The sequence below is a fragment of the Chiloscyllium plagiosum genome, unplaced genomic scaffold (assembly GCF_037043375.1).
Source record: "Chiloscyllium plagiosum isolate Xiang-an unplaced genomic scaffold, Cpla_swu_hap1 HiC_scaffold_8, whole genome shotgun sequence".
NCBI lineage: Eukaryota > Metazoa > Chordata > Chondrichthyes > Orectolobiformes > Hemiscylliidae > Chiloscyllium > Chiloscyllium plagiosum.
The window spans coordinates 36,355,620-36,367,813 of record NW_028270146.1 but is presented as its reverse complement, the minus strand read 5'-3'; the positions used below and the strand labels follow the sequence as shown (position 1 = coordinate 36,367,813).

Below are 12,194 nucleotides of genomic sequence, written 5' to 3'. Positions count from 1 at the left end.
TTTTTTCCAGCATAAAATATGAATTTGGTTCTGTAAATTTTGGCTCAAGAACCTGTTAAATACAGAACAAATAGGGAGGCACAGAAAAATTACAGTATTTGGTAAATGTGTACAGGAATGTACTTTGAGTAGTTTATTGGGTCAGAAAGAAACATTTTTGTTTCTCCCAGCACACAGTTATGCTGTATAAACATTTACTTTATGGATCTAGCTTATTTGCCTCCCTTTATCCATTGTCAAACCATGGAATAAAAATAAAGAAAAAAATTATTTTAAATGAAGACATGCAGCCTCCATAAAAGGTTTGGCAAGCTTGCATCATTTCACCTAATCATGTCAACAATCTTAAGGACAGATCCATTATCAAATTTGTTTTCAGTTTTGTTTCAGCTTTAACTAAACTCACTAATTTTTGCAATTTAAAGATTATTCTATGATGACCCCTGACACTAGATAACACAGCATTTCAGTTTAAATAAATGTTTCAATGATATTGCAATAAGAATATCCCTGTTACATTCAGTCAAACCTTTCACTAGAGTTTGGCAATTTATTGCACAAAATTAAGATAATTTAAGTATTTGTTGTGTAAACCTCTACTATAAATATACAGAGATTGTAAAAATAACTGAATTTGGTTTGCTAGTATAATTCATTTGGTTAAAACATTCAAAATTTACTTGTATAAATTACGTCCAAAATTGAAAAGAATACCTCTTTCATGCAGTCTTTAATTATGTCTGGCTACTTGTTAATGTAATGATTCATTTAACTAGGACATTGATAACTTGGATCTGGAGATGTTGGCTCCTTACATCCCAATGGATGATGACTTTCAGCTTCGATCACTGGATCAACTTTCACCACTTTCTGATTGTCAAACCACCCCTACCAGTACACCAAACGTGAATGCAATGGTTGACATCTTCTCAGAGGCTGGGACATCTGTTAACGGCACTCCCAACAAATACATCTCAGTTTTAAAAAACACAGGGAAAAATGATAAGTCTTCAGCTGCAACAAAACCTTTGTCAACCCCGCACACGATTGAAAGGGATAATGGCTCAAGTTCATTACAAGATAAGAAAAGCAACAGAACAACTTCACCTGTCCGAACTGGAATCCAAAAAGGACTGCTCACTCAGCAGACAGATATTTCACGTCCACAAAGTTCCTTGTCTCCTGTGAAGGCATTGCTTGCTTACAGCAAAAGGTAATGTTGCTACAAATTTTAAGATTTCCATAGATATTTCTTTGATTACAATGGTGCTGGTCACTCTTGCAAGCATTTTCTATTTAGGGAATGCCCATTTAACAATAGTATAACCATAAGTACTGTAATGATTGTATCCTGTTATGATTTACTCCCCTATCTTTCCAAAGCCACAATGTGAAACATTTGAGATGAGCGCAAATGTGACTCTTATTGACTTTGACTGCAAGTAAATGTAAAGTGCTTGTCCACATAAATTGCACTTTATTCAATCTCTTTTCTTTCTTAAATAATGGAGCCCAGTGTGGTTGGGGGAAGAGCTTAAACTGCAGTTCATCCCTTTTGTGTTTTGACTTATTTGGACATTAACTATAAATAATTGCTGTCCTGTATTCTGTTTCCTATTCTGGGACAAGGCATCTCCATAACTGTCTCGTTCAAAATGTGACTGCCATCTAAATCTTTTAAATTTCCTTTTTCTGTTAATATTGTGTGCAATTGTGTTAGCTTATTGCATTTTTCCCATATATTATCATTAATTTTTTCATCATTATTTCTAAAATGCCCTATTTTCCATGCTTGAGTTTAAATAGTTTCCTCTGCCTCAATTTATTTTGAGCCTTTTGTTGCAGACAGACTACAACATTTAATTTGACCTGGTCTACTTTTGCTGTGACTGGTGTTCATGAATGAGTGCAGAAATACCATCTGGTCTGTGGCATCAGCAATATGCAAAGTTGAAGCAGAAGTAGACAATTTAGCCACTTGTACCTGCTCTATCACTCAAGACTATTGTGGTTTATCTATTTGTGCTTCAAATTCCATGTTCCATTTAACCCCTGACAATCCTTCACTCCCCCAGTTAACAATCTCTCCACTTTAGTTTTTAAAATATTCAATGACTGCCTCAAAGGTGGTGGTGACAGAGTTCCAAAGCCCCTCAATGCTCATCCCAGTTGTATAGCACAGAACAACACTTCAGTCCAACTTGTCCATGCCAACCAGATATCCTAAATTAATCTAGTTCCATTCACTAATATTTTAGCCCATGTTCCTCTTAAAACCCTTCCTATTCATATATCCACCCAAATGCTTTTTCAAATGTTGTAATTGTACCAACCTCCTTCACTTCTTCAGGCAGCTGATTACAAACATGCACTAGTTTAGTGTGAAAAAGTTTGCTCTTTAGGTCTCTTTAAATCTTTTTCCCTCTCATCTTAAACCTGTGCCCTCTAGTTTTGGATTTCTCTACCCAAGGGAAAAGACTTTGGTTGTTCACCCTATTCATGCTCATGATTTTAAAAACCATAGAAAGTCACCTGTCCACCTCAGACTCTGAAGGGGAAAACAGCCCCATCCTATTTAGCCCTCCCTATAGCTTAAACCCTCCAACCCTGGCACATCTTTGTCCTGTACAGTCGCAACATGACATCCCAACTTCTATAGCCAATGCACTGAAAAATAAAGACAACTATCCTAAACGCTGCCTTTACTACCCCACGTGCCTCCACCTTCAAAAAACTATGAACCTGCACCTTGAGGTCTCTTTATTTGGCAAAGAACCCTGCCATTGAGTATATAGGTCCTGCCCCGATTTGCTGCGTTCCTGAAAGGGTTACCCTAATTTTAAAACAATGCTCTCTAGCTCTGGGTTGACCCACAGGAGGTAAGATCCTTTCTATATCCACCTTGCCAAGACCATTCAGGATCTTTCAGTTATCTAAACCATGGCGTGGCACCTTATCAGATGCCTTCGGGAAATCCTTCTGTACGTCCCCATGCTCCCTTTTATCCATGGCAAGTTACTCCAAGAACTCAAGTACATTTATTAAACAAATTCTCTTTGAGCAAACCGTAAGGACTTCACTATTACCTTGAATTTTTCCAGTTGGCACATCTATAATCTGTGTAATAATTAATTTAACATTTTCCCCATGACAGAAGTCAAGCTAACTGACCTGTCATTTCTGGTCTCTGCTCCCTCTTGATTAGAGGGGTTATGTTTGCTGTTTTCCAGTACCAAAAACATTTTTCTGCATAAAGGGAATTTTGAAAAATGATCAATGCACCTACTACCTTTGTGGAAACATCTTTTAAAACCAGAGGGGTAAAATCTATTTAGACCTGCAGCTTCTTTCAGTTTGCTCAGTATCATTTCCTGCATTATTGTAATTTCACACTAAGTTCTCTCCCTTACATTCCTGATTTATGGCTATTACTGGAATTTTGTCTTTTCTGTAGTGAAGACTGAGCCAAAATATTTGTTCATTTCATCCATCATTGTATCTACTGTTGGTGCCTCATTTTCTGGAGAACCAACATCCTAAATTTTTTTCCTTTTCATGTATCTGTACAAAATCTTGCTATCCATTTTTTTCATTCCTAGCTAACTTCCCTTCCTTCTCTCTTCCCCCAATGTAAACTTTTCAGTCGGCTGCAATTCTTTGTCTCTGATCAATCATCTGACCTGCCATTCACCTTTGCAGAGTTATGTTATTTCTTTGTATTTGATGCTTTCCCCAGCTGTAGTTCATCATGGGTGCTCCCTTTTGATTTGTTAATTATACCCAAATACAGAGGAACCTCCACTATCCAAGTATCAATTATCCGAATATCGGATCATCCGAAGGAGATCTCCACGTCCTGATAAAAAGATTACATGAGACGTGTTTGCAACACTGATGGCATCTTTTGTTTACAATGATTAAAAACGAAATCTGCTTACTGAAGTGCTGCCGAGAAGTGCTACCGTCTCCAAATGAGTGACCACCCGCCCCCCCCTTCCATGGAGTTCTACACAGGGATGTACCCTAACCCCCCACCTTGCCTGATAATCTCTCCAACATTGTCCTGTACAGAGCAATGGCGGAACCTGTCAAAGAGTTGCAGTAAAAAGTTGTGTGTGTGTACACTTACTATTTGGAGACTAATGTCCCAACTACAGTAACAGTAGTCTTGTTGTTTGTGTCCAGTCTGGCTGCCCCGGAGATGGGATGGGGGTGGGTGGGGGACAGGGACTTGCGCGCGGTGTGCAGCTGCCTCATCTCCTTCACAGAAAACTCCTTGCCCCAGAGGAAAGGCATTGAATCGATTAACCGAATAATTGATTATCCGAAATAATGCCCACCCGTCTCATTCAGATAATCAAGATTCCTCTAAGATGTTTTCATGCTATTCTAAAGATCAGTCACCCTGATGCTCCACTGTAATCTTTACCACTGTGGAATAAATTTTTTGAGGGTCTTATGAATGAAGTTAAATCTCATTTCAGTTCTCAGTAGGAATGAGCCCTTTAAAATATAACTATTTCCCTACGTAAAAGTGAAGCTGACTGATAAGCTGTGTGCTTTGCCTTGCCTGGATTCTAGCACTGTGTAGTCAAAGTAAATGTAGTGTGCTCCAATACACAGCCTTTTTTTGTTAAAGTATGACTGTTGGAGGGATTTGTGTTAATACGATTACACTAACTATTTTGATTTCTTGAAGATCTGCAATAGGAGAAGCTCCAAATGAAGAGCTGAGCCCGCAATTACTGATTTTGCACAACTCACCGAGGAAACGCAAGCTGGAAAACGCAGCCTCCCTTTTCCAAGCAGTTGGAATTGTAAGTGTTAACTTTAATTGCCCATGACAAAGTCGCTATGTATCTCACTGCAGCATATGTAGTAAGTAGCTTTTGGGAGGTAAAACCATTTGTGAAAATGCAGCGTTACTCAATAACCATGCTTGTGTAAATATGGGCAGGGAAGTTTATTGAAAGATGTAGAAGTTCTGAGGAATTTGACACTGTGGATGTTAAGAAAATGCTTTCCTTGTGAGGGAGTCTACAGTTGGAAACAATTTAAAATGACAGATTTCCCTTTAACACTGAGAAAAGGATTTTTCTCTTTGTTACTCTGTGGAATTCTCTATCCAAAGAGGAGTGAAGTCTGGATCATTGAATTGAAACAGAGTTAAATGATTTTTGATCAATGAAAAAGTCAAGGGTTACGAGGGGATAGGCAGGAAAGGAGTTCAGACCACAGTCAAATCAGTCTGAGCTGAGTAGCCTACTTTCAACTAAGTTTTTCAGTGACTGAATTGAGGAGAAAGTGAGGACTGCAGATGCTGGAGATCAGAGCTGAAAATGTGTCGCTGGAAAAGCGCAGCAGGTCAGGCAGCATCGAAGGAGCAGGAGAATCGACGTTTCAGGCATGAGCCCTTCTTCAGGAATTCAGTGACTGAATTGATGGCACTGTGTAGCCCCAACTGAGTGTAGAAAATATTGTTGAATTGAATGCAGGACAATAATTACTTGCTTAATGTGGTGGTTGCATACCTGTGTAGTGTATAGTTTAAATGGAACAACTTTGATTCAGATTTTCCCACTGCAGCTAATTTGGAGCTTTAGTTTAATTTTATGATCATTTGCCATCAAAAACTAAATGTTATACCCTGTAAGCCTAAGTATTTTGTATTAAATGAGTACATTTTAAGAAATATGTTAACTCTTCTGCTCACCTCATTTCACCTCTTGCCACTGTATTCTCCCTGACCCTCCTGCCACCTTTTAAGCAGATACGCAGAAAGCGAACAATGATCTTGCAGCTCAAATCTACTCTTACTTCAAAGAAGTAAGCCTCAAGCTAGAGAGTTAATGAGTTTCAACAGTGATCAGAGGTTGGGAGCAACATCCATCTGAGCTGCGCACATGATTTATGTCAGCATGCCAATTAAAACATTGACTTCCACTTCCAGAGGTCACTGTTGCACACAGACCTTTGCAGTCGGTAAGAAAATTAGAGGGGAATGGTCGGTAGTGCAAAAGTATCAAAACTGAGGGAAGGCCAATTTCAATATCAATAGACTGGTAGCAGCTACTTGCAACTAAGTCTAAATTTGCAAAGTGTAAGTTCTTTTGAAAAAAGTAGTGTAGTGAGAATTCAGAGTGATGACAGAATGTCAAGAGATCGAGTTTTGTGAACAAAGAAGAAACCATATGTCTGGAGCATTAAAAAAACCAGGGGAGGCCCGTCAGATGTTTAGTGTGTAGAGGGTTGCTTAAAGAAATTAGGAGGGAAAAAAGGGGCCATATCTTTGCAGATGGGACCAAGGGCTTTTTGGAATTTCTTATATTAAGACTAGGAGGATTACTGGGAAAAGAGCGGGACCTATTAGACACGAAAGGGCAACCTGTGCACAGAGCCAGTGGACATAGTTGGGATCTTAAGTTAATACTTCTCTGTATTCACAGAGGAGAAAGACCTTTAGCCAACTTGTCAGTTGGGATGGTTAAGACTGATGAGGAGGCATTAGATATTTTACTGGGCTTTATGAAATGTATTTCAGATTTATAATGGGAGGCAAGGGAGGGGATTGCTGGGACCCTGGCAGATTTTCTACTTCACTGGCCACAAGTGAAGAGCCAAATGACTGGAGGATAGACAATGTGGTTCCTTTGTTCAAGAGGGACAGCAAGGATAGGCCAGGCAATTACAGGCTAGTTATTCTGATGTTTGTGGTAGGAAAATTATTGAAAAGAATTCTGAAGGACACAATCAATAAATACTTGGAAAAGCAATGCAGATTTGTTTAATTTAGTTGAGTCATTTGAAAAGGTGACTAAATATATTGATGAACTTAGTACAATCAATGTGGCTCACATGGACTTCTAGAGGGCCTCGGACAACATCCCACATTGAAGTCTGGTCTTAAAGGTTAAGAGCCCATGGAATCCAAGGCAAGTTGGTAAACTGCATCTAAAATTGGCTGACAAATAGGAGGCACGGGGTGATAGAGGAGGGTTGTTTTGGAAATTGAAGACCTTTGACCAGTGGTGTATGACAGGAGTCAGTGTTTGGACTTAGAGGTGAATTTAGAAACTTTAATTTGTAAGTTTGCAGATGAAATGAAAATGAGGGGTGTTGTTGACAGTGGTGAGGATGGTCTTGGGCTACTGTCTGATTATTGGCTAGCTGGTAAATTGGATAGACCAATGGCAGATGGAGTTTAATCCTGATAAAGTCAGAAGTCATAGGACACTGGGTTATAGTCCAACAGGTTTGAAATCTCAAGCTTTCAGAGCACTGCTCCTTCTTCAGGTAAGGCTTTGCCTGGGATCAAAAATCTCAGGAGGAGAGGCTGCATAGGTTCTCGCTGGATAGTACTTAAAATGCTGGGTAAAGTAGGCTATGGACCAAAATGTAGGTAAATGGGATTAGTGTAGTTTATTGGTCGGCATAGACCTGGTGGGCTGAAGGGCTTGAAATGCTCTATGGCTGACTCTCTACAACAATCCACAATGCTACAAGTGAATGCCAGTTCTATTTAAAAGGTATTAGACAAGAGTGACTTAAAACAGGGCAATCTTAATGTGCACATTGATTTGGTTAGTCCACAGCCAGAATATTATGTGCATCCACAGTATAAGAAGGATGAGATTGCACTGGAGAGGGTGCAGAGTTTTTTTTTAAGCAGGATGTTGCCTGGGCTACAGCATGTTCTAATTGTGAAGGAACTAGGGGCAGGAGGGGGTCATGATTGAGATGTATAAAATTATCAATGGTATAGAAGGAAATAACTTTTCATCTTGGTGAGGGATCAGTTACCAGGAGCCATAAATTTTAATATAAAGGAACAGGATGTTTACACAGAACATTAGAGTGCAGTACAGGGCCTTCGGCCTCAATGTTGCACCAACCTGTGAAATCAATCTGAAGCCCATGTAACCTGTACTATTCCATTCTCAAACAGTGGTTCATCTGCCTGTGAGGCAGAAACTTTCATTGCATGTAAGAAATGTTACAGCATACACTTGTAATGCCATGCCATACAAGGATACAGGCCAAGTGCTGGAAAATGAAATTAGAATAGTCAGTAGTTGTTTTTGGCAGACAGACTAGATGGGCTGAAGGGCCTTTTTCTCTGCTGGAGATCTGTGATTCTGTTGAAGGCAAAAATAGGAGATGGTGAGCTTTAATTTCTATAGATTTCTTCTTCACATGTCACCAGTCAGAGTCCTACAGCATAGAGACAGGTACTTCAATCCAAATTGGTGCATGCCGCCTAAAATGTCCATCCACACTATAACACCATTTTCCTGCACTTGGCCTATATCCTTCTAAACCTTTCCTATCCATGTATTTGTTCAAATTCCTTTCAAATGTTAATGTACCTACCTCAATCACTTCCGCTATCAGCTCATTCCATATGTCTACCACCCTGTGGTTCTCTGGTTGCCCCTCAGGTTCCCATTTATTCTTTCCCCTCCAACCTTAAACCATAAGACATAGAAGCACAAATTAAGGCCATTCAGCCATTGAGTCTGCTCCACCAATCATGGCTGATAGGGGATTAGGTTTCTCCCTGTAACCCTTGTATACCTATCTATCGCAGGCTTTAATATACTCTATGACCTGGCCCAAAACTGCACACACTACTCCAAATGGGGTCTAACCAGAGCCTCAGAGGTACATCACTGCTTTTATTTTCAAGTCCTCGCAAAATAAATGCCATCATTGCATTTGCCTTTTTAACTCAACCTGCAAGTTGACCTTGAGAGAATCCTGGATGGAACTCCAAGTCTCATTGCACTTCAGACTTTAAATTTTCTCCCCATTTAGAAAATAGTCTCTCTCTTTTCCACGTTGTACTCCATCTGCCAAAACTAATGCCCTCTAGTCCTCAATTTCCCCAACCCTGGGAGACTGAATGCATTCACCTTATCCATGCCCCTCATGATCTTATACACTTCTATAAGATCTCTTCTATGCTCTAATTCCTGTAACTAAATCCCTTGAGTCCTGGCAACATCCTTGTACATTTCTTCTGCACTCTTTCCAGTTTAATAACATCCTTCCGAAAGGTGACCAAAAGTGAACACACTACTCCAAGTGCAGTCTCACTAATGTCCTGTAGAATTGCAGAATAACTTTAAAACCTGTATACTCAGTGCTCTGATTGAAGGCCAAAAGCCTCCTTCACTGCCCTGTCTACCTGTGACTCCACTTTCAGAGAATTGTGAATTTGAACTCCAAGGTCCCTCTGTTTCACTAGACTTCTTAAGACCCTACCGTTCACCATGAAACTCCGACATTGATTTGACTTTACAAAATGCAAGACCTCAAACTCCATAAGCCATTTGGCAGCCCAATTCCCCATTTTAGTATCATCTGCAAACTTACTGATCATACCTTGTACATTCTTGTCCAAATTATTCATACGGATAGCAAACTGCAATGGACCCAGCAACGACTCCTGAAGCACCAAACTAGTCACAGGCTTCCAGTCCAACAAGTTTCCTACCACAAGCCAATTTTGTATCCAATTTCCCAGATTCCTCTGGATTCCATGTGCTCTAACCTTCCAGAACAGCCTACCATGGTGGAATCTTACCAAATGCCTTACTGAAATTCATGTAGACTACATCTACCACCCTGCCCTCGTCAATGTTTCTGGTCGCTTCATCAACGAACTCTAATAAACTTATGAGGTATGATCTCTCAAACAAAAGCCATGCTGACTACTCCTAATCAAACCCTGTCTTTCCAAATGCATGTATATCTTTTTCAGAATCTTCTCAAGTAACTTACCTACACAGATGTTAGGCTTACTGGTCTACAGTTTCCAGGTGTTTCTTTGCAGCCTCCGTGAATAAGGGCACAACACTTGGTACACTCCAGTCTTCTGGAATCGGTGGCTAACTCTGCTGCCAGAATGTCAGCCAGTGCCCCCATAATATCTTTTCGGGATTTGTTTGAAGCGTCATTGAAGGTGTATTTTTGCAGTGGCAGCTTGTGGACAAATTTTGCTATTACCATAATGCAGGTTGTTTGAGTACTTTCTAAACTGTAGGACATGCTCTCAGACAAACATAAGAATTGACATTTTTTGTAAAGGAAATTGAAGAACTCCTTGTATTGAAGAACCCAATTAGAATACTGATCAAAAATTCCTTAGTGTATAAAACCTTATGGAAATTGCACAATCCTCATGTCATTAAAATGGGCCAAAACTGAAACACAAGCAATAGAAGTTAATCTTTCTATGTAAGCAGCAACTGCAGAAAGATCACAAGTATTTTGTTTGTATTAGCATCAGTTATATAACTGTACCTAAATATCTGCTGGAATTAGGAAATTACATTTGTCTATTAGCTGAAAGATAGACATCATAAAAATGGAAACTGGAAAACTCGTGCAGTTCAGGTTTTGTGTTTTTCCATTCAGTTCTTCAGGTCAGTATAGCTGCTCTTTCTCAATACCATATTTCTTCCCATACTCAATAATGCTTTAAAATTGAATGTGTCTATTTCTTGATTTTTTTCTTCACTCATGAAATGTGTGTTGCTAACTTAGGGCTAGACAATAAATGTTGACCTAACTAAGGGCAGTTAAGAGCCAGCCACATTGCTGTGGGTCTGGAGTCCCATACCAGATGAGGTAAGGATGGCACCGTCCTTCCCTAAAAGGCATTTAGTGAACTATATGGGTTTTTCCAACCATCTACAAAAGGTTTTGTCATCGTTAGGCTCTTAACTCCACAGTTTTAACAAATGCAAAATCTATCATCTCCCACGGCAGGTTTCAAACACTGGTCCCAAGATTAGTCTGGTGAGAATACCATGAGGCCACTTCCTTCCAAGGTGTTTGCTGCACCTGCCTGTCGGCTTTCTCTGATGTATAAGTAAACAGGCTTCCCAATATATCACTATTTAAATAAGATTTATGATTTTCACACTAAAGTGTGTAGCTTTACATTTAGCTATACTGTCATGTATCTGCTAAATGTTTGCCCACACAACTTGTTAAAATCATCTTGAAACTTCCTTGCGTCATCCTCACCTCCCAATCCTGCCTATATTATGTGCTGTCAGCTAATTTGCAAATATTGCATTTTGTGCCCTCATTCAGGTCACTTATATATACACCATGAATAGTTAGGGTCAACATTAGTGGTGCTGGAAAAGCACAGAAGGGTCAGGCAGCATCCGAGGAGCAGGAAAATAGACATTTCGGGTGCAGGGCCTTTGCCCGAAATATCTATTTTCCTACTCCTTGGATGCTGCCTGATCTGCTGTGCTTTTCCAGCACTACTCCAATCTGGACTCTGATCTCCATGCATAATTAGGGCCTAAGCACTTACCATTGTGTTACCCCACTAATCAATGCCTGGCCTCCCACCAAAAATACACTCCATCCCACAAGCTTCCTCAGAATCTCAACCACTTTTCTCTCTTGAACAACAGTGAATTTTTACTGTTGTGTATTGTGATAATTGGAAACAAAAATTAAATTACTGTTTTTGGCACAAGTGATTGTGCAGGGGCAAATGAGCTATGATTTAACTATCAAGTCGTTCTGTTGTTTTTGCATTGACCTCAAGTGAAATCCTGATGAGACTCGGACCTAATACTTTTTTAAAAGAACACTTCCAGTACAGTTCAGGCTTTTACACATTTATATGGTTGAATCTCAGCATACTAAATTTTATTTCCAGTCTTTTGCAATGTTGGAAAACAACTAATCAGCTATGTGATGCTCTGTTCAAGGTTTGCAACAAAATATGCAATGGTGGGGCTTTATTTTGAGTTAAAACTTCACAACACGCGTTCTATATTTAAGATGTGTGCTTGCAATAATTTGTAATAATTCAGTAACAAGGAGTTTGCATTTCAAAGAATTGTAATAGCTACTTCAAATTGTCTTTAACACTTATGTTTATTGCTTTCTCGCAATCATTGTTCCTGTCATTAGTTTTTTAAAAACAAAAATTTGAATTCAATAATCTAGGAATAAAACTCTAGCCTAATGGTAGCCATGTAATCACTGCCGTTTGTCATAAAACACATCTGGTTCACTGATGTCCTTTAGGGAAAGGAATCTACTATTGTGACTCCAGAACTACTGCAATACAGTTAACTCTAAACTACCCTCTGGACAATTAGGAAACCGAATAAATGGTGACCTAGCCAGTGATCCCACATCCCCAAACAGATTTTTCA

The 12,194-nt window shown here is 39.4% G+C and overlaps 2 protein-coding genes across 20 annotated transcripts in view; one reads left to right on the top strand and one right to left on the bottom strand.

The window, feature by feature from the left end:
- Positions 1 to 12,194, bottom strand: part of LOC148149377 (uncharacterized) — a 55,266-nt gene that overhangs the window by 9,660 nt on the left and 33,412 nt on the right. The gene's annotated exons all lie outside the window — the stretch shown is intronic.
- Positions 1 to 12,194, top strand: part of hif1aa (hypoxia inducible factor 1 subunit alpha a) — a 61,072-nt gene that overhangs the window by 44,611 nt on the left and 4,267 nt on the right. For all 5 annotated transcript variants that reach the window (XM_043697235.2, XM_043697234.2, XM_043697237.2 and 2 more), the window contains 2 exons: positions 777 to 1,213; positions 4,700 to 4,817. In XM_043697235.2, the coding sequence (XP_043553170.2) occupies positions 777 to 1,213; positions 4,700 to 4,817 (555 nt within the window). The remainder of the gene's footprint in view (positions 1 to 776; positions 1,214 to 4,699; positions 4,818 to 12,194) is intronic.